This window comes from Corapipo altera, unplaced genomic scaffold (genome assembly GCF_003945725.1).
Source record: "Corapipo altera isolate COAL_440 unplaced genomic scaffold, ASM394572v1 44, whole genome shotgun sequence".
Taxonomy (NCBI): Eukaryota; Metazoa; Chordata; class Aves; order Passeriformes; family Pipridae; genus Corapipo; species Corapipo altera.
Genome location: NW_020884880.1, coordinates 11,463,480 through 11,484,712, shown reverse-complemented (window position 1 = coordinate 11,484,712; position 21,233 = coordinate 11,463,480). Strand labels below are relative to the sequence as shown.

At 40.3% G+C, this 21,233-nt stretch overlaps 1 protein-coding gene and 1 long non-coding RNA gene across 4 annotated transcripts; both read left to right on the top strand.

Annotated features, from left to right (window-relative positions):
* Nucleotides 1-7,900: 7,900 nt before the first annotated feature.
* Nucleotides 7,901-10,396, top strand: LOC113945216 (cytochrome c). 3 transcript variants are annotated; one of them, XM_027639174.1, is made up of 3 exons: nucleotides 7,901-8,015; nucleotides 8,777-8,953; nucleotides 9,122-10,396. In XM_027639174.1, exons 2-3 carry the CDS (start codon nucleotides 8,785-8,787, stop codon nucleotides 9,268-9,270), a joined length of 318 nt encoding a protein of 105 aa, XP_027494975.1. In that variant the 5' UTR covers nucleotides 7,901-8,015; nucleotides 8,777-8,784; the 3' UTR covers nucleotides 9,271-10,396. The 3 variants fall into 3 exon arrangements, with proteins under 3 accessions (XP_027494975.1, XP_027494973.1, XP_027494974.1); XM_027639172.1 differs by having other exon boundaries at nucleotides 7,903-8,019; XM_027639173.1 differs by having other exon boundaries at nucleotides 7,914-8,011.
* A 4,103-nt stretch (nucleotides 10,397-14,499) lies between these two features.
* Nucleotides 14,500-18,626, top strand: LOC113945217. The gene is made up of 4 exons (XR_003526994.1): nucleotides 14,500-15,099; nucleotides 16,553-16,685; nucleotides 17,656-17,754; nucleotides 18,181-18,626. It is a non-coding gene; the product is annotated as an uncharacterized LOC113945217 (long non-coding RNA).
* The last annotated feature ends 2,607 nt before the right edge of the window (nucleotides 18,627-21,233 follow it).

The following is a 21,233-nucleotide window of genomic DNA, read 5'->3' as shown; positions in this document are numbered from 1 at the left end:
GCTATTTTTAGTGGAGTATTTGTCCATCCAAACCCAAAAAGTTTCCACAGAATATGTAATGCTAGAAGTAGTAATTTTTAATCAGTTTTCATTGATCATTAGTCAATTTAAGAAACACTAATCGTGTGGAGGTGGACTTACAAAGCCTACTTTTGCACAACAGGAACGTCATCAGAGACCGAGACCTATTCCCAGAAAAGCTTAGCAGGTTCAGAATTACTAGCTAAGGGGGTAGCTACCACTGGCACTTGGAAAATACTTTAACTTCATTTGCTATTCCCTCCATATGTTTTTACTTCCTCTGAGATGTGGACACTCCAGTTCACAGTGACTGAAGGAAAAATCTCTGGTTAAGTGCCGATAATCCAGATCATACTCAGGTGACTTCTACTACTAGAAGGTTGTGTTTAAAAGTTTTGTGCCTTCTCCACATCTCACTTCTACAAAACTCATTGTAGCTATTATGGAATTAATGCTGGCAGCATCCTTGTAAGTTAATAAGGAAACAGAGGCAGACAGACTCTGTAGAGTCTTTCCAGAAAGACTGGAGAGAAAAAGTAGTGAGAGAAATAGGGTTGGAAACTAACTGTACTGCACTGGATTTTTACAAGACATCTACAAGCACTCAGTTATTCCTGATGGTGACATTATGAGTTCAGAGCCAGCTTCACAATTCATCAAGCTTTATTGTTTGCTGTTGCTGTTTGTAAAAATCACTCACAGAAAATGCAACAAGAATCTTCCCTGCTGGTGTGTGAATCAGTTCAGAGCTCCTGTAATTCGCCATGGAAAGATGGCCTTCTGCAAAGGCAGGTTTTTTTCTGGTATAAGATCCAGCCCTCAGCTGCTTGTTACCACCTCTTAGCCTAAGACAACTAGTCTTGCAGATCTAATGGTGCAGATGATCACACTGAGTGCTCCCAAAAAGGCTTCATCACACATCATTCGGTTTACTTATGCTGATTACAAAGCTGATCTGATCTAATCCTACTGATTTTGTACCAAAAGAGTGAAGAGGATTTCTGTTTTCACATCCATCAGGTCAGTTTCCAAAGGTAAAAGAGCAGCTCACAGAAGAACCTACCAGCAGAGCTGTCTTTATAGTGAACATTCATCTATAGCTTAAAATGCAGATTCATCTGTCATTCTGAGCAATGGTTTTTCATTAGAATATATTAAATACTTCCCCTGTATGTACTATGTTCAGGCATGAAGCTGCCAGTATTCTCTCTGACTCCCTGAAGAAGGCTGTGCACTCACCAGGACACACTCATACTTCCAAGTATGTAGCTCACACAGAAAAGAGCAAAAGGCCTTTTTTTTTTTTTTTAAATAAATTTATCTGCATCTTGTTTATGGAAGACATTTTTACACAGAGAACTCCTGTACTGTTCCAAACACTTGCAGGTCATGAATTAGGCATCAGTAGCTCTGGAGACAAGAAGAAGCAATAATAGCTTCTGACCACATATTTGGGAGAGTAGAGGGTGGAGATGGGGGGTGTGCTTCATTCAGGAGCACAGATTGTGCTCTGCAGACCTCCAAAAAAATGGATTTGGGCAACAGTAGATATTTGCTCCTCCTTACATCTCCACAAGTCCTGCCAACACACTGACAGGCTGGTGTCTATTTCCCTGTCTTCAAGAAAATAGATGTCCTCTTTGTGGATATTCTTTGACTCCAACTGTGCCTTGCCCAGTGTAATGATGGAGACTGGGCTGGTCCATAAAACAGAAGAGTGAACTTGTCTATGAATGATCACATTTTTACTATTCTTCAGCTTGGCTAAACACTAGATCTCTTCCCAAAGGGATACAGCCTGAAGTTTGATGACAGATAAAAGCTTTGAATAATGTAGAATAGCAGTGAAAAAAGAAAGATACAGCTTTTGTAGACACCCTGTTTACAGATGTGGCAATGGAAGAAATAAGAGGCAGTCCATTTTAAGGTAGTCTATAATTGTGACTACAAAAGAAAGCTTACATAGCTTTCCCTGCCTACCACATGTGACTACCACGGAGAACTTGATTCAAAATTATTTTGCTTGTGTTCAGCTGAATTATGTACCTGTTGAAACTTCCACTTGAGTACTAATATTTTAGCAAATACATTTTTCTACCAGATTTTACTTTTATCAGCACCTGCTAAACAGACAATTGAGGGAGAGGAGCATAATGCAATACAGGGTATTTCAAGTCTTTAAAATACTTCTTTCAATCCAGCACATATATTTGGTTTATACCTTACCTATTTCTCCTTATCCTTCAGCTTCCTAATTTGTTGAAGAAAAGGGTCATACGTATTATTCAAATCCACCAAAGATAGTGGTCTCCAACTCCACTTTTAAACAGCTAGAATAAAATCTGTCTCCAAGAACAACCGACATGCTATAAAACACTGTAAGGGCTCTGGAAATCACAATATAGAGTCAGGTCTTCACAGGTAAGCATTTTTTGTTAAATTAATTTCCTTGGGATAGCGGTGAGAGTCTACTAAGTGTTATCCCCTAAATTTCTCAAAGAAATTTATTTTTTGTCATTTAACAAAGGACACAAACTGTAAATTATCTGATGTTTTTCAGGAGGATTGTGCATTAATTCTGATTTTCCTAACCAATAAAAATGTGTGACAATATAATATGTCTCTGTTAAGGAAGAGGTCCTAGCCCTTATCCTGGATAGCTACCACATGAAAGCATTTTGCATATTAATTGGAGAACTAGGTGAAGACATGGAACGAGTAAATACTGTATTTACTAAGAATCTTGTGCTTCCACCACAAGTAATAGTGGCAAGAGTATTATCAGATTGAGCTGGCAGAATTAAACCTTCCCTTTGATAATACTTAAGCACAGGGTAAAGCTCACTCTAAAGCAGAGGCAAAAGTTCAGTATACTAAATCAGTCCTGACAGAGCTGATTGACAGAACTTCTGTAATGGATTAATGAGTTTTCAGGGTTTGCAGACAGGGAAGTTGTGATTATCTGCTTACTTTTTACCTTATCATTTTAAGTTGGCACCAACACAAGACAGCAATTCAAAAGACCTTTAGCCTTGAGCAGTATGAGTACAGTCTCCACAAACCAACTTGGCAGCTCTCACGTGAATGGCACAGCACTGCAGAGTATTGCCTAGATGTTCAGCTGGTATTAATATGGGCAACCTCACTGAACTCATCAACTTACTGTCCTTATTGCACTTTGTGTATTGATAAGTGATGTATTAACACTGCAGACTATTGTTTCCTTACTCACCATACCAGTGTAAGTTCGGCAGAATTTCTATGATTTATCCTCCTCCACTTACAGGAGTGATTTGCCTTTCTTCCTTCAGGGTGCATCAGTAACATTAACAGATTCTATTTTAATGCAAATATTTAAAGAATAAAGTAGTTTTATATTGAAAAACTCTATGTTTGTTGTCTTCAACAGTTTTTATATTCTCTGTGGCCTGTAGAAAAGTGAAAAGATACTGTTTGCATTCAATGCTACTCATGTAAGTGGAGCACAACTTGGTATATAAGCAGAGCAAATTAAGTTGAGCTGTGTTTTGCTAATGCATCATTACCTGGCTTTACATGCACAGCTCTGATTGATTACAACTGACCAAGCAATTATGCAAGTAAAAGAGAAGGAATAGTTTCCTGCTCCGCTGGCTTTACAGCACTTCCAGGTTCAAACAGCACAGACCTACAAGAAGCAGGGCAACTAAGTAAGGTGCCATCATTTCCTTAGTTATAGTTCAAAATGGGCCTGGATAAAAAGTCCCCAAATTGTCCTGCTTTTTTTCTGTTGCATTAAAAAAAAAAATCCAAGTAAGGAAATCCCTTTTGAAATAGCATTTACAAGTTTCTAATAATTGAATCCCTGTATCTGTAATGGAAAAGCTGCCTAACTTTTTCTCTATGTTTTGCTCTATGATGCTGAACGCTTCAAAGAACACTTTCAGAAATTTGTCTCTGGAAATGAAAATCCAAATTAGCAGTTTACATTAATTCAAAATTGAGCAGTTGTATTGCCCTCTGCCTTCCAAAAAGTGACTGGCAGAGGCCTACCCTGGGTCATGCTGATTTGTCTGGACAATATTCATCCACCTAAAGCATACATACATTGAATATCAAATGCTAGGATTGTTCAACACAATAACTGCTAAAGTTCATTCAAGCAGTGGATCAAACTATGATTGAGAAAGCTAAAAAGTCACATGCTAGTCACATGTTCTCCATCCCCAGAGGTTTTTAAGATGAGACTGGATGTGGCACTTAGTGCCATGGTCTAGTACCCATCATGGTAGTGGATCAAGAATTGGACTTTATGATCTCAGAGGGCCTTTCCGACCAGTCTGATTCTATGATTCCATGATTCTGTGATCCAGTCTCATCTTGAAAACCTCCAGGGATGGTGAATCCACCACCTCCCTGGGCAGCCCATTCCAGTGTCTGATTACTCTCTCCGTAAAAAATTTCTTCCTAATATCCAACCTAAAGTTCCCCTGCTAGAGCTTAACATCATGCCCTCTTGTCCTAGCATTTCAGTCTCTAATGCTTTCTAACTTTTTGCGTCACCTGTTTGAGTGAATGGGTAAAAGACAAAATAAACATAAAACCATGAGTATATTCCAAAAGAAAGGACTTGCATTGTAACAGTTTTGAAAAGTCCTAGCATCAAGAATTTTTCAAACCCAGCCTAGAATCATTCTTTCATGTTGGCAAACAAGGATTTGAAAAAACTATGGAGATACACCTTTCTCCCAAACAATTGCAAAGGTTAATATATTAAAAAAAGAAAAAAGAAATAAAATAGGCAAGCAGGTCTTCTGAACAATTCATAATGGTGCAAATTTTTTCAGTAGTGTTTTGTGACGAGATAAGATTTATGACTCAGGTCATAACTCAAGCTCTTTCTTAAAACCGGCTCACATGACTGTGACTGCACCACAAATCACAGACTCCCCAACGCTGGCACAATTCACTGATAACTGGCAGCAGCTCAGGCTTAGTCCACTTCCATGTTGTAAGAGGATGAAAAGAGGCCAAGGTACTCAAACACCTCATCCCTGAACACAAGAAATGGGTTCTCAAGGTATTTGCCAAAGAACAAACAACAAGTTTATCACAGAATTGAGAAAAAAAATCACACGTTCTCCTGAGTTCCAGTCTAGGTCCATAATGTAATGCCATCTTTCTTCTTTCATCTGCAGTGTACCTCCTAAAGAGAGTTAGATGGCTCTTTTGATATGTTTCCTTTACTATTGGACTTTACACAGTTGGTTTATTTTTCCTTCCTTTAGGACAGAACTACACAGAATTACATTCAGAATTCTGATTGCAAAATAAGTATTGTTCCAGTGTGTCTTTTTACTAGCCTGAGCTAGGAAAAAGGCAAAGGTATTTCAGGTGTAACCACAATGAATAACTGAAAGACTAAAATATGAGCCTTCTAGGCAAACAGTCTAATGGATGTTAATATATGTAGAAAAATATAGAGCATTGAAAATGCACCCTGAGTCATTTTAGTTTACTCCAGCAATTCAAACCACAAAGCCAGAAAAGCCCTGACTTTGTCTTCAGTGTTGCCTCTGGAAGTCCCACAACATATTCTGTCCTGCAGAGGAAGTCATACGACATGTGCAGGATTCAGACATACACTACAGATGCCATATTTAGCAGAGAAGACTAAAATTTCACTATTAGTCTGTCCCACCAGAGATCATTTCAAAAAGTAAACACTGGGCAGTTTAAACAACCCCTCTCCTGCACCTCCTGTTTTACTTACAGACCAGCTCTTACCACTGTGTCGCTCCAAATCCACACTTGGTAATGCCCAAATGGACCTAATTAGACAAGACAAATCCTTTCCACTAAAGATACTTCTTTTTACTGGTGAAAACACATCTTCTAAACTACTGTCTTTTTACATCAGGCAGAACCTCTGCTTCCAGTAACAATACAGTATGCAAACCCACAAATACTCTTTGTTGTATCATTTCCACCTTCAGGAAAGTGTATTACACCATGACTGCTGGCAGTCAGTCACATTGCAGACATCAGGGGTAAGGTTCAGAAAATAACAACTCATTTTACAGACTGATTTCAGTACACTAATCTTTAGCACTGAAAACCTCACAGGTTCAATATTTTCCCCGAGAGCCTTATTTCCTTACTTCAAAAGTTTAACAAAAAACAATTTGGTTGTCTTGAATTAAGTTGCAGTTTTCAAAAACAGCTTCCTGGAAAAAACCTAAAAAGACATTGCTACAATGGCCCTCCACATGCATCAGAAGGGTTAACTATGAAGCACAATGTGCAATGCTCAGTACGAAAAAATTTAAAAGGCAAAATGCAACAGAAATTAAGAGAGCTACAGATGCTTGAAGTCTGCATTCTGTGAAGAAAGGGAGAACCTTTGAATAGATGTCAGCTGGGCATCAGTCCGCATCAAGTGCTTAAAGAAGCTTAAGAATTTACACTGCTGTAATTTCTTAGAGCAGCTTAAAAGGTGCTTTCAGCTCCTTCCTCCTTGAAAGATATGAGAGACTGGGGGTTTTATCACGTGTCTTGTGATATTAAGTTACATACATCTGGCTCCTGGAATCATCTAAGACACAGAAGCCTTAATAAATCAAATTCAGTCCTTACAATCATGGTAAAAAGTCTAAAAAAAAGAGTGCTATAGACACGACGAGCACTGGAAGGGAATACACTGTCTGAGCTAGGGAGTGATGATTTCTAAATGTTCTTACTTAGAATTATCTGCAAAATTCTGCAATCAGAAGAACCTTTGATGTATTTTTGATGTATTTTTACTGTCCTCACTCCTTTCTGTTTCATGTTGGCACTTCAGATGAGAACTGCTCCACAAGCAATTACAGGAGCACACTTACACCAGTTCCAGCACAGCATAAAAGGACACACAGAAAAAAAAGTTTTTCAAATGCCAGACAGTGGGAAATTCTCACAGTTTTAATGTCCATAGTTAAGGCAAACAGTCCACCTCTTCTGAACACTGGACGTTATGACACTGGGCTTTTCTAACAGCTCTTCCTCCACCTTGCCAAGCAGAGTGAGACGGCAGTCATGTCTGGAACTCATTATTTATATTCTGCTTGGAAGCCCACACTATGCGAATATTAACAGGTTCTCTTTAAGCACCACCACGCTGCCCAGCCTGCTGGGCTGACGTCTGAGACACCTTCATACGTTCAGGTAGTGGTCCCTTCTGTAAGCCTCTCATCTCCCGTCAGGACGGTACTATTTTGGCATCCCACAAAGCCGTGCACCTGCTTCCCTCTAGCCCCACGTGGCAGCACACCGCAGGCGCTATGGGTAGCGTCACCAAGCGGGATTTCGAGGCGAAATACCCTCACTTTGGCTCCGTGACACGCGGGGGGGATCCCGCCCACCCTTCGCCCGCTCCCTTCGCTGCCGCCCGCCCGCCCGCCCACCCGCCCCGCCTCGCGCTCCCTCGAGGGGCCCCCGCAGCGCGCGGGGAGCGGGGTGGGGGGAATTTGGGGGTCCCGTGACGTCACTGACAAGGCCCCGCCCCCCCGCGCCTCCGTGGCCACGTGCCCGCACAGACCGCGCGCTACTGAGGGCGCCGCGCGACCCTTGCTTCGACTGGCGCTGTGCGCATGCGCCAGAGCCCGTTTCCCCCCCAGCCCTGCCCCCCCATTCCCACGCGCGCCGTACGACCCAGAGTGACGTGTGACGCCATTCCGCCGGCAGTGGGGGCGGAGGCAGGAAGGAAGTCCGCAGGCCCTCCGGTCGCAACCTACCCCGCTAGCCCCCGGCGCCGTGACGTAACTTGACGGACAGCCGTTGCAACCAGTCAGAGCTCTAGGGGCCGGCAATTGATTGGTTGTCGTGAGGGGGCGGTGGGTCCCGCGCGCCGGCATAGGTTGGTGGCGGCGGCGCCGGGTTACATAGGGCGGAGTACGGCGTGTCCTTGGGCACAGACCGAGCGGGAGGTGTCGGAGCGCGGTCACTGGGTCTGAGGGCGCAGCGAGGCAGCTGGGCAGGCAGGTGGGTGCGGGCACTGGCCGAGGGTAGCCGGGCTGTGTGTGGGGGCGGCGAGCGCCGGGCGGGGAGTGCGGGGAGCAGGCGGCGCGCCCGGTGGTCCTCAGCCCCATTCCGCCTTCCTGGGCCGCGGCCTGAGGCGGTGGCCGGGGGGCAGAGGAAGGTCACGGTGTGGCCGGGCGGCCTCACGACGGGCCGGGACCTGGAGGAGAAGCCCAAGGTCAGCTCGGCGCAGGGGGAGCCGGGGCCAGGCGGCGCGGGCGCCCTTGGGCACTCCCGCCAACGGGGACTCTGGGGTCATCCGGGGTCGCGGGGACAGACCGGTGCCCGCCACCCTCCGGCCCTACTGGTGTGCTTTTCCCGCTGGAAAGGAAGGCCTGCGAACAGTCCTGTGCTTTTACACGGGGCTGTTGGTCACCGGGAAACTCTCCTGTTCCAGGTATACGAGCTATATGTAGGAGTTGTGTTAAGTTTGCTCTTCACAAGCTATCGTCGTGCCCTTCAAGCGCCGTGGGGCGATTACTTTGTCTGAAGGAAGGTTTTTCCTGCTTTTGAAGCATGTTCAACACCTTGATACTTCATACGTAGTTCTGTACTAATTTCCAAACCTGGAAGATATAGCTTGTGGATACACTGTGTGCTGGAGAATTCCCAGACCACGGGCAACAGATGTTGGTTTTGTAAACCAGCGGGGCACTTTTAAAGTTTCTGTTAGGTCGCTGACCTTAAAATGGCGATACTGACCTCTGTGTGCTTGGTCTAGTGCTGAAAATGGGAGATATCGAGAAGGGCAAGAAGATCTTTGTCCAGAAATGTTCCCAGTGCCACACAGTTGAAAAGGGAGGGAAGCATAAGACTGGACCCAACCTGCATGGCCTGTTCGGACGCAAGACTGGACAAGCTGCAGGCTTCTCGTACACGGATGCTAATAAGAACAAAGGTAAACTTAAAGCTGCCCTTTTGAGCTAAGGAACAAAAGTACTGAGTTCTCGATGATAGTTCTAGAAGTACTAAAATCTGCCAAAAATTAAAACAATAAACGCACTTATATTCTTGTTCTCGCTGTTATTTCAAAGTCATTAACTATCTTCTTTTTCCTTCTCTCTAGGTATCACCTGGGGTGAGGATACTCTGATGGAGTATTTGGAAAATCCAAAAAAGTATATCCCAGGAACAAAGATGATTTTTGCGGGTATTAAGAAGAAGGCTGAGAGAGCAGACTTAATAGCATACCTCAAAGATGCCACTTCAAAGTAAAAGTTATCTGCTGCCTTATTTATTTCACAAAGGAGATGGCAATGGAAATGTCTGTGATGGTTTTTAAACTTTATATTTTTACATGTACTGTGTCTAACCTGAAAATCTGTCTGACCCATCAGATAACCTTGCTCACGATGGGTCACTGGAGTACCCGCTTGTTTGGCAGCCATTGACTTAACAGAAACTATGTAATTGGGTTCATGATCTTAAAAATTAAAAAAACACAAAAAAAACAAAAAGCATTTCCTGCCTCTTCATTGTTTAAAAAATGTAAATAAATAATCAAATGTGTAATTGTCAGCAGCATAATAGCTTTGACAGCCCAACTCTTTCAGATTAAAAAGCAGGGTGGTTTTTGGCATCTTCCACCATGCATCTTCTGTTATATTACTTTAAAAACTTAAGAAAAACCCCACCAGCAAAACAAGAAAGACTTTAAAACACTCAACCCCAACATAATATTTTTCTAAATTTAATCAGTGCTAGGTGTTGCAGTATATATTAATATGTCTAAAGCTTGCATTAAAAATGCATTTCATCTGATTTAAGTATTTGTGAAATGGCAGTTGTGCCCAGCCACTTGTCTTTTATCTGAGGGAAGCATGTTACCTGATTCATCCAGACTTTGACACTGCATGCACCACTCCCCTTCAGAAACATCTTCAGTTTTGAAGTGTTATTGAAGCCCTTTGTTCAGTAAATCTTCTGAAAACAGCCATTCTTAGTGTAATGAATAGAACAGAAAAACATCCTGATCTGGACATACAAATGCTAAAGACCAAGCTGAGAGTTATTTAATCTTCTTAATTCAGCAGAAGCTTCACCTAAAATCTCATTACTATTTCAGATGAAGGGGTACAGGAATGAATGTGCTGGTAGACTTAAAACAAAAACGAATGGTCTTCCCCTGTGCCTGGCTGTAGCCTGTCATTACTTCTGAAGGTTCTGTTTCGCACATTGTAAAGCAGTATTTTTAATGTTTTAAATGGGTTTTTTTCATACTAAGCAAGTTGTTCAGAAGAATGTATTTACTGTGTACCAACAGTAAGGCATAACTTGGAGCAATCAATACTGTAAATTAAAAAAAAAAAAATTAAAGTTCTTTTACTGTGTGTGTCTGGAATTAAGTGAAAAACTGTAGGTGCCCAGGTTTACATCATTAGGAAACCAAATAAACAAAAACTCCATGAGAAAAAAAAGTAAATGCTACTTGAGTTGGTGGGAGAAGTACTTAAAAGCGTGGCAGAGTTAGAAAGTATTGTGGACTAGAACCAGCAAAGCTTTTTTATCAATGTGCTCCTTAACAGTACTTTTGCTGTGATTCCCAAGTAAGAAGGGAGATAAATCAAGGTAGCTTGAAAGCTGTAGCTGTACTGTAGGATGGACTGAGTTGAATTATATCAAAAAAGAATAGTGTGCTTAGTGCCTAAGCTTCAAAGAGCTGTTATTCAAAATTAAGCATGAAAAGAACTAAGATTACTAACAATGGTCTCAGTGGTTGCTACCATATGTGTTGTGATTATTTTTTTCTTTCCAAACTAACTTGCAAGCACCATTTCTTACAATTAGGGAGACAGACAATATTAACCAACAGCAACTTCTTTTACTAGAAGCTTGTTAAGAAAGAGCTTCAAATCGCAGTAGTTTATTACTGTTCCAGTTTTCAGAAGTGATGTTTATCAGCACCTTTATGGCTGTGCAGAACTTAGTTTTCTCTGTGCCAAAATCCTGATAGGGCAGTTGTAGATACAGAATGTAACCATACCCAACTCTGCAGCCTTCTAAAATGGTTATGGTGGATTGCATGGAGAGAGTTGTGACACCCTGTTCTGTCAGCACCTATATGAGGTCAAAAAAGACCATGATCTCTAAGTTTCTCTTGTCTACAACTTGTTTCTTCTCCAGATCAATTAGAGAAGAGTATTTTTTGGTAAGGTGCTATTTAATTCTGCACAGGCAACCATTTACAAAAAGTAAGCTACCTGTCCTCAGAAAAACTTCAGGAAGAAGCAGAGTGATCCTTTGCCCATAGTAAGCAGGGGACACAGTTGAGCTTGGCTGTTCTATCTGTACCTCAGAGACCTTGGTACAAAGAAAAGTACTGCTTATATGTACCACGGAAGAGGGAGAAAATATAACTTTTAATTTTAGACTGAGCATGCATCCTTGTTTACATTTTAGGGAAAAGGCCCTTCAGACCTTTAGAACGTCATCTTTTTGTGTATGCAGCCCTAGACAGCCCTATACGTAAAAGATTTGTTGTAGGCAACTCGCAGCTGTTTGCCACTGGACAAACACAATACTATGGTGTTTCTAGTAACTGATAAAGAATACTGAAACAGAAGGAGGTTACAGTACCACTTCTTGAGGTAAGTCTTAGTGCAAGGGCCTGGGTGGGTTCTTTGCAGGGTGGGAAGTAGATATCTGGGTCAGTTGTGTAATCAAGCTTCAGTTCTTTGATTTCTGGTTTATATTATAGAGTAGGAGGAGTAGGGTTTGCCTTTGTTTTATGAAGTACCACATTTAGTGGTTTTCTTTCTGACACTGGTATCAGTCTAGACACTTGGCATTTCAGTAGTTCCTTTACAGTTCCAAATTAGGGAATCAAGGCACCGTTGCCAAACATTGCAACATCTCATAGAAATGATTCTTGGCTACTAGTTTATGGCTTTGATGGGGCATGCCTTTAAAACTGATCTTGTAATATTTTCACATGTACTTATGCAAAGAAATGAAGATTGTCAAAAATGAGAGGAAAAGGTAAAATCCAAAAGTACACCTTTTCACACTATGACTTCAAAATAAGTAGGATACTTTTAAAATTATAACATCTATTAGTTATGCATTCCATTGAAATTTAGTGATACAGAAGCTATTTTGTTTATTTAGGGCCTTAATTCAAGTGTAACCACTCTACAAACAACTTAACTTGGGAAAGTTCCATTTGTTGCTGTCTATCCAGTTGTAGATAATTGCTTCAGTTGAAGATGTGTTCATTTTGATAGATCTTGTCTTGTATAGGATTATGTAATACTTTCCTTTTTTTCAGTATAAAGTACAGTATCAGTGATCCAAAAGAAGTGTGATACATTATGCTTCTTTTGTGGGGAAGAACAAAAATTAAACAACTTATAGATAAGAATTAGATATTCTAGTCTCTTACATATATCAAAGACCATTGAGTTGCACACATTTACCTCTGTATTAAGCCTTGTCATTTGCCTTTATCCAAAACACATCCTAAAAACTCTTCCAGGGCCAAAGCCAACTGAAGTCTCTGTTTTACTGCATACAGGATGAGTTGAACCATTTCAAATTGATGTCCTGAAAAGCAGGTTATTCTGGGAGGTGAGCAGCCCAGAGCTAGCAGTAGGAAATGTTACGCTGGGGAAGGATGTGAAATCCCGTCCCCTCCCGTGCTGCAGTGGCTGAGTCAGGACTCCAGATAATTGTCACTATCTGCTCATGATTCAGAGCTTGCATGTAAGTACTTGCATGGTTTTTTCCAGGATTGTTCTTTTGATCTGAAATACAGAAAATATGGTCGCCTTTTGAATATTAGTTTCTGGTTAGAGATCTCACAGGAGATAAGACATGGATGATGTTTGCTTGTGTGACATGATACAGATTCACATCCCCAAGTTTCCAGAAGGCTGAATTCACCACCAAACTGAACGTATGTGCTGGAAAGAAGATGCTCTATGCCTCTGTTGGAGCTGTCATTATGCAAAAGGAGATCTAGAAAGAAAATTAGCAAAGGAGGAACTAACTATAGCAAAGTGTTCAAAACACATACCTTGGAGCAGGGGAGGTATGTTCTTTCCAGGTTATTTATGCCTGTGGTTTTAAACAGTGTTGGATAAAAATAAACCTGGCAGTAGAAATCAGAAGTTGTTAACTCTGCTGGTTTTACATCTCATTAAAGCTGTTCAATGCAGCTTGCTTATGCAATGTGAGCCTCTGCCTTGTATTTTTCAGAATCACCCACTCTCCAGATGCATCTTCCCCTTCCTTCGTATGTTAAAGTGCACTTTCTTATCTAAGGCTGTGCTTGCTGTCCCCATCTTACCACACTGCCAGATTTTGGTCATAAGCACTCAAATCAAAAGCTGTTACTGGAAATGCTGAGTAGAGTTCTCACTCTTACCATAATCTGCAGAAATTCACTGCTGATGGTCCCATTCATTCGTGAGAGTTTGATGACAATTTCTTTTTAAGATGTCTGATGATTCTTAATCTATGGGACAATGCCTTTTATTGATCTTCTTTAATTCTAAATTTTTAATAGACCTAACTAAAGAAGGTAGCTTTTACCTGCACTATACCTCAGGATTGTTCGGGGTATGAGATGCATTTTTTGGTATGAGATGCAGTGTGGTGATGTGAGCACTCCCTGATGTATAATGCTTCTAGACAAGTAGGAAAGATGCATCACATACACTGCATTTTAAAAATGTCATTAGTGTCACCTACGTGTCACCAGTACCCTCAAGAATCAGGTGCTCTTGCTTACCTAGGTTTCATTGCAAGAACGTGCCTATGCTGACTGTAACCAGCCTTTCCCTGAAGGCAGGTCTCATATTTCTTCTTCCACTGCTGATTTGTTAATTGGCAGAGAAGAAAGGAAATCAGATTTCTCCATACCTTGCCATGTTTCCTATAGGACTCCTGTCATTTTATTTCCAGTTATTCTGTCGGTTTATTTGCTATTAATCATGGAATCACAGAATCATTTAGGTTGGAAAAGACCTCCAATATCATTGATTCCAACCTTTGACCAAGCACCACCTTGTCAACTAGACCATGGCACTAAGTGCAAACAACATCCAGTTGTTTCTTGAACACCTTCAGGGATGGCAACTCCACCACCTCCCTGGACATTCTGTTCCAATGCTGAACAACCCTATCCATGAGGAAGTTCTTCTTGATGTCCAACCTAAACGTCCCCTGGCACAGCTTGAGGCTATGTCCTATCCTCCTGTCACTAGAAAGAAGAGACTGACCCCCACTTGGCTACAACCTACTTTCGAGTAGTTGTAGATCATCCCTGAGATTCCTCTTCTCCAGGCTAAACAACCTCAGTTCCCTCAGCTTTTTCTCGAAGAACTTACTCTCTAGATCCTTCACTAGCTTCATTGCCCTTCTCTGGACTTGCTTCAGCACCTCAATGTCTTTCTTGTAATGAGGGGCCCAGAACTGGACACAGTACCTGAGATGTGACCTCACCAGTGCTGGGTAAAGAGGAATAATCACTTCCCAGGCCGAATACTAGATATTAGATCTGGAGTCCTTCCAGTGGTATTTTTATAGGAAAGGTACCATGTTTTCAATTCCACAAATCTTTGCCATAATGAATTATTGTAATTATCATGTACAAATTGTCACTGGTTGACTACCCATCTGGTCTTTCTCTTCTTCATTTTATGTTACTATTAAAATTTGTACTTCTTTTATACTGTCTGAACTGCAAGCAGCTTCTTGTACTTTACTATTCAAATGTAGTCTTTAATTTACACATCTCTTAACTCTGTGATGGGCTTTAAAAAAGTTTCCAGTTAAAGACTTGAAAAATCCTTTTGTATTGTTTCAATTTTTTTTATGTATTTTTTTCTTAATTCACTGAAAACGGTTTGGTTGCAACTGGGTACCCAAGAAAATGTCTTTTCTTGTGAGCCTCAGAAGCATGCTTCCAAAAAGCAATGATGGAAGTGTGGAGAAACGTCTTCAACTGGCAGCATTTGATCGGTTCCTTGCTTACAGCCAACGAACAGGAGAGGGAGCCAATGTACTAAAAAGCTGCAGAAGAATTGTAACCTGCACTTGAAGGTAATTTTAAACAAACCTCGGACAGTTTGAAAGACGAATTTCATTTGTACAAGAAGCGATTTTAATGTAAGTGCTCAGCAGAAAGCACTGAAGATGATTAGTATGGCTAAATGCATTGGTTTTTCTGCAGTAAGTATAGGTTATTCTGAAGTCCTAAGCCGATTCATGTTTTATATTTCATGAGGCTAGCTCGAGTTTGAAATAGCCTGTATTAAATTTCAGCCTATTCAAATGGTAAAAGATTCAGTTAGCAAAATGTTTTTTTCTGACTTCTCAAAAGAATCTTAAATCAAAGGCGACAATCTCTAATACATACTCTGGCTTTCTTCCTGCTGTGGAGCTCACTTTGATGTCATCAGTTGAAGTATTAACCTTGAAATGGACATACAGGTTGTAATATAGTTTCTCCACTAGCAGTTAGGCAGGTACATGGTGACCTTTGTTAGCAAAAATGCACTTTAAATCTGTTTCTAATACTATTTTATGGATGGTGCTTGATGACAGTCTCATTACTCTGAAAACTGTGATGTTTTGTAATACTCGTGTAGCTAAATTAGCATTGTTACTATTATTTATTAATATTTGTAACCTTGAGTCAGAATTTTACTTAGCTGGAGTATTTCTCATGAGGATATCAATGGTAATTATTTAACCATCACTATGGATTTTCTGGCATGTGCCTGACCATGAAGCCTTTGCAATTCTTCAAAAGACCATGTTGCCTTTTTTTCCTATCAATTCATGGTCAATGTGTATGTTACAAGTTAAGCTTCTTTTGCAGTGCCTAACTCTACCAGGAATGGTCTGATCAGACATTAATAATTTAGCTCATATATGTGTTTGCTGTCACTCTGAATTCTCAGAAAGACAGCATCTCTCTCTGTACCAGCATTCAATGACACATCAGAAAAATCTCCCCACAGAGAGGTGCAATTGCTGTTGAAAGATTCTTTCACATCAGAAAATCTATCAAAAACATAGGGTAGTCTTCTACAAATGAACAGGGTCATAAGATATAAATCAAGATGACACAAATGAAGCAAAGAAAGGGGAAACAAAGTGGAAGTTAAACAAAGTTAGTACAGGGTGATGTATTATATATTCAGAAGGGACAAAGACTCACCTGTGCTTTCACCTATTGAGCTACGTATTACAGTATGAAAGGAAAGGCACTGGAAACCCAGAAGTAACAAAAACCAGACTTGTCTATCTTCAGTGGAAGGTTTAGAGGGGGTGGGTGTGTGAGGTGTGCATTCAGTGAGTATATGCCTTTGGTTGGATACCTTTAATTTTGCTTCAGCTAATTGAAGTCATCCAACTGAAGCTACCTGGCTCCAGCAGTCTGCACTTCACTTCCACTGATTTTGCTGATATATTTTCCGTGTTAGCAGATCAGCCAGCTGAGAAATGGTGTGATGTTTACTCAGTGCACATATCAAATGTTGTTTTGCAGGGCTGTGAGCTCTGATTCTTCAGTAGTGCCAGAGCCGAATGTCACCGCTGACACAACATGCTTGAGTTACACTGAAGTTCATGGCATAGCTTTAAAGTTTGCTCTGGCTTCAGATCTTACCTGAAAAGTACAGGTCAGTAATCTTCAGTAGACATGGTGAATATACTATAGATAAAAGGGTAACAAAAGGGGCTCTAGCACAGGAGAGAGTAGTCACACAGTTGAGTCAGCATCAAAAAGAGCCTTTATTTTTTAGCCAGATTGTATAAAAAGTATTGATGAGGAGCTTGGCCTGAATTACATTTACATTGCCAATATATTTTGTTTTAAATTTAAGGATGCTAGTTCTCTGAGCTGCTCTGTGCCAATCTAGAATGCAACTGAAAGTCAAGTCATTGTGAAAGCCTTCAGAAGTGAAGATAAAAGGACCCAAAGCCCAATGAATCTACATCTACTGCAGTGCAATCTGTCTGGCTCTTTGCCTGTCTGGCTCTTTAACACCAGTTTTCAGTTTCTAGATAGTGCAGCCTGATGTTCTGACTGATCAGTTTTAGCCAAATTTATGTTTTTCTCTCAGAAAATGGTTTCCAATAATCTTAAGATTTCAAGAAAACTATTCCTTTGAGAAAGCAATTGGTTTTATTTTTCTCATACAATCAAATCAATGCTATGTATAGCACTGGTGCTATTGCCAGGAAAGCAGGAGAAGGAAAGGTCACGGTGAAGGCTTCTCCCACTGCCTGAGTGAGCTGGGATGCTCCCCTCCAAGGGCTTCACACCATGACCCAAAGACAGCACTGTCACGAGTTGTGCACCCATGACAGTTTGGTGTCTGGCAGCTGGAGTGCTTTTGCTAATAGCTCTGGGAAGCCTTTCAGGGTCCCATGCTCCCTCCTAAAAAAAACAGGGTAAAATGGGATGGACAAAGAGACGGAAACTGTTATCAATTTGTGCACTGTGATGTAGAGGTTCAGTCTGGGGGAGTTTCCTGTTTGGGATGGTATGCCAAGAGATGTTTTTCCACCCAGATTTATCTTAAATCTTAACCTTCCCACTGCCCATTACCATTAATATCTGCCACCCCTCAACTCCCCTCAATGCAGCTCCTTTTCCTGCATGGCTGCAACAGTAACCTCCAGTAACCAGGTCTCGGACACGCTTGACTTCTTCAAAAAGGGGGACGGCCTCCACTAATCTTCCAGGTAGGTGTAATTTTCTTTCTAATATGTTAAAATTTCCAATCATCCTTTCTTTCTCACCTTAGGGTTACAGAGTTGGGTTTTTAAAGAACAGCACAGGATCTTAGGGTCACTAAGATCAGTGATTCCTTAGCTAGTCTTCAGATTTTTCCAGGTCTTTCTTGGGCAATCCAATCATTCGTTTGCTTAACTGAAAGAGTTTGGATCCTCATTTTCTGTAAGCTCTTCTAAGTTTGGGGGGATGTTGGTTTTTTTTCTTCTAAGTTGTTTGTTTGTTATTTGTTTGTTCATTTGTTTTGCAAGAACTAAGAGGTTTTAATTTAGAGAGTCTTTGAATGGCCCAGCCAGCCCCTTCCTCATGTGAGAAGAATATAATAACATAATCATAAGGGCTTTCCTTTTTTTTTCCATTTGTCTAACTGCTTGAAGTTGATCCTGAGGGACTTCAAATGCAAGGTAATTATTGGGTAAGTAGTTCTTATTACTTCATCTGCAGAAGTTCACTTCATTGATGCGCATCACATGCTCAATTTCTCTTTATCGACCTAATGTAATAAGAGAGGTTGTAACTTCACTGAAAATAATAGTAAATATGAAGGGTATTTTTTATGACAGCACTCCACATCAAAAGGTTTCAGAGGCAGATTTCTTAACTTTCAGTAGCACAGTTGTATACGTCTAAATAAAAGCTTTACAGTAGCATGATGAGAATCTTTAACTTGGAGTTTCATATTAGAATAAGCAAATATTAATGAAATTCTGAAATGTTTGATCCTCTGGTGACCCATCCTGCTTTCCTTTGCTGTCTACAGCTATTACAGATACATGTCTCCAGAGAATCAAATAAATGGTTGTAGTCATTGCTAAAATATTCAGCCAGAAGATGTTAGGTTTAAGCTATTTTTATCAGAGTACCTGCATAAACACAATCACTTGTTCATTTTTCTTTTATTTTTGTTTAACTGAGGTCCTTCTCTCTCACACAGATGGAGGGTAGCTTTGGAAAGAGAGGGGCTTGTGAACTCTGCTATATAGAGCTGTGTCCCGTAGCTCTGGATGTACTCCGTATGGGTGAGACTCTCTCTTTGTCCTGTGACTTGTTCATGCCTACACTTTCTTTCCAGCCACAGAGGAGACCTTCTCCCTTTTCATGAAGCCACCTTTTAAAGGAAGGCCTGTTATTTTGTTACCTAAGTCTATGTTTTCCAGTAAATGTAGGTGGAATCAGTCTGAGTTTGTACAGTCTTGTGGCTGTCTCCGAAACTGTTTCTTTGCAAGTTTTAAGTGGTGCAGGCATTTTATTTTACAAGTAGAAGCAAAGTTTTAGCTACTCTCAGGAATGATATGCACTTAAAACTGTAAAACTGTATGCTTCAAACTTTTTAACTGTGGGAAAATATGCATTTCTTTAAAATTTGCAAGTAGGTGGATTTTTTCTGTCTTGCCAAGCTTTGTAGGAATTACATAGCCCTACAAGCAATTTATAAGTATTTTATAGACTTTGGTGAGTTCAGAAATGCTACAGCTTTTCTCTTATGGTTTAATGCATATATGAGACAGTGAATCTGTCAGTATGTCTAATTGCAGAAAATGCAAGTACCAGGAAGTCTACACAAGGTGTACAAAGCATGCCAGAGGTGTGAACTTCACTGTTTCTTTCCTATCAGTTTCAGGAAGACCAAGGTCTTAAAAAATTGTAGGTGTCAACTAGAAATTAATGTGGCCATGTGTCTCACACGTCTGCCTGAAGTTTGGCTCTTACACCCAAACTTCGTTAGAAAGGATTTACTCTCCATATTTGCCTTGGTTTTATTTCCCTGCCACCATAACCAAAATTAAAACCTCATCTGGGGGAATTTCATGTGTATACCACTGTATTAAAGCATCTCAATAGGGGCTTGCAAGGCTGGTGCATATATATATATATATGTATGTAGGTTTGGGCTTTTGTTTTTCATCTTTGATTGCTTCTGTGGATTTCTTCCTGGGTTATTCCTCTGTAGCTTCAAAGTTTGGCTCAGAAAAGCTCAGAGGCCAATATTTGTATTCCTTGTTTGAATTCCATGTTATGGAAGACATAGCAGAGGCAGCCCAGTAATTAAAAAGTGAATGTTTTACTGATGTTGCCTTGAATCTCATGCAACAAGAAAAGCTAATTTAATGACTGAAGCAACAACTTTGGTTAAAAAGACATCCTGTATGTGGAATCCAAGATTTATGTCCTGGAAGGATCAACTCTTTGTCCTTCATTTGTCCAGCATTAAATAGTCCATTGAGAAGAGCTTGTCTACAATGAATGGATGATGAACCTCACCCGATCCCCAGCCCAGTTCCTTCTGATAAAGCTGTGGTTTCTCTATTCTCTTTGAATGAAGTCTTGTTTTTGGTTTTGCTCTGCTGTTTGCTCATCAGTTACTGTCTCCAATATATATATATATATGTGTGTGTGTGTGTTCTATACTCTTGCTGCTTCACAGTTTATGTACAGATAACAAGAAATTAAGTCTGCAACATATAAGTTACTTCAATAATAATTGCATCAGTGCATCAGACTCAATGTGATTATTTTTTATAAGTAATGGTCCCTAGTAATTCAAAATTTATAAATAGGATGTGGGACAAAGATATCTAGCCCAGAACAATGTTTTCAGAAATCCTGTTTTTGCAGCTCCTTTCCTACTATTCAGATGCATTTTTTTGATTTGTGTCTGAAGCTCAGGAGGAAAATAATCAGCTTTTGTGGGATTTAGACATTATAGTGCTTCTCTGTTTCTAAGCACTCAAGTAATAAAGGCTTTGTGAATTATCTCCAGCATACAGTATTACTATGTTTCCAAAACTGTCATTGCAGTTGAGTTTAATGGCTACTCTACAACTTAGGAGCAGCTATGAAAATCAAAAAGGATGGCATCACAATTACAGACTAAAATCCAGAAAGCTGCAGTTCTTGCTCCAAGAAAAATATTGAATGCATTAGCAGAACATGACTTCATTAACAGCATTAAAAGTTATCATTTATGGGAAGGCAAGCTCTACTTTGGCACACATTTCAGTGAATGACAGCAACTTTTTAAATATTTCAACTAATATGCATTGACAGATAGCTTAGGGCAGCAGGTCTAAAAGCATTTAAGATTACAGCAATGATCCTTAAAATAATATGAAGAATTGTTACTGCACTAATTTTTTCATTTTAAAAAGACATTTTGCAGATTGTTTTGTGTATACTAATGTTCATATATAATTAAAACCACAGACATGTCTCCTAGGTAATTATGCTCAGTACCTTTCTAAAAATACAGTCTTTTAGACTTTTTTTTTCCTTCACAGTAGAAAAAGAAACATATTCTAGATTTTGCTACTTTGTGACTGTTATAATTTTGTTTAGAGTTGACTCAGTTTTGGACTGGGGGAGTTGGATTTTTTCCTTCTGCTTCTCTTCTATCCTCATGTCTATGTGCGAAACCTACATAATTCTCATC

What these genes read in the sequence shown, in the direction of transcription:
- LOC113945216 (XM_027639174.1), top strand. Translation starts at nt 8,785, where the DNA reads ATGGGAGATATCGAGAAGGGCAAGAAGATCTTTGTCCAGAAATGTTCC. An exon ending in GGATGCTAATAAGAACAAAG is followed by an intron (nt 8,954 to 9,121) that starts GTAAACTTAAAG and finishes CCTTCTCTCTAG; the next exon opens with GTATCACCTGGGGTGAGGAT.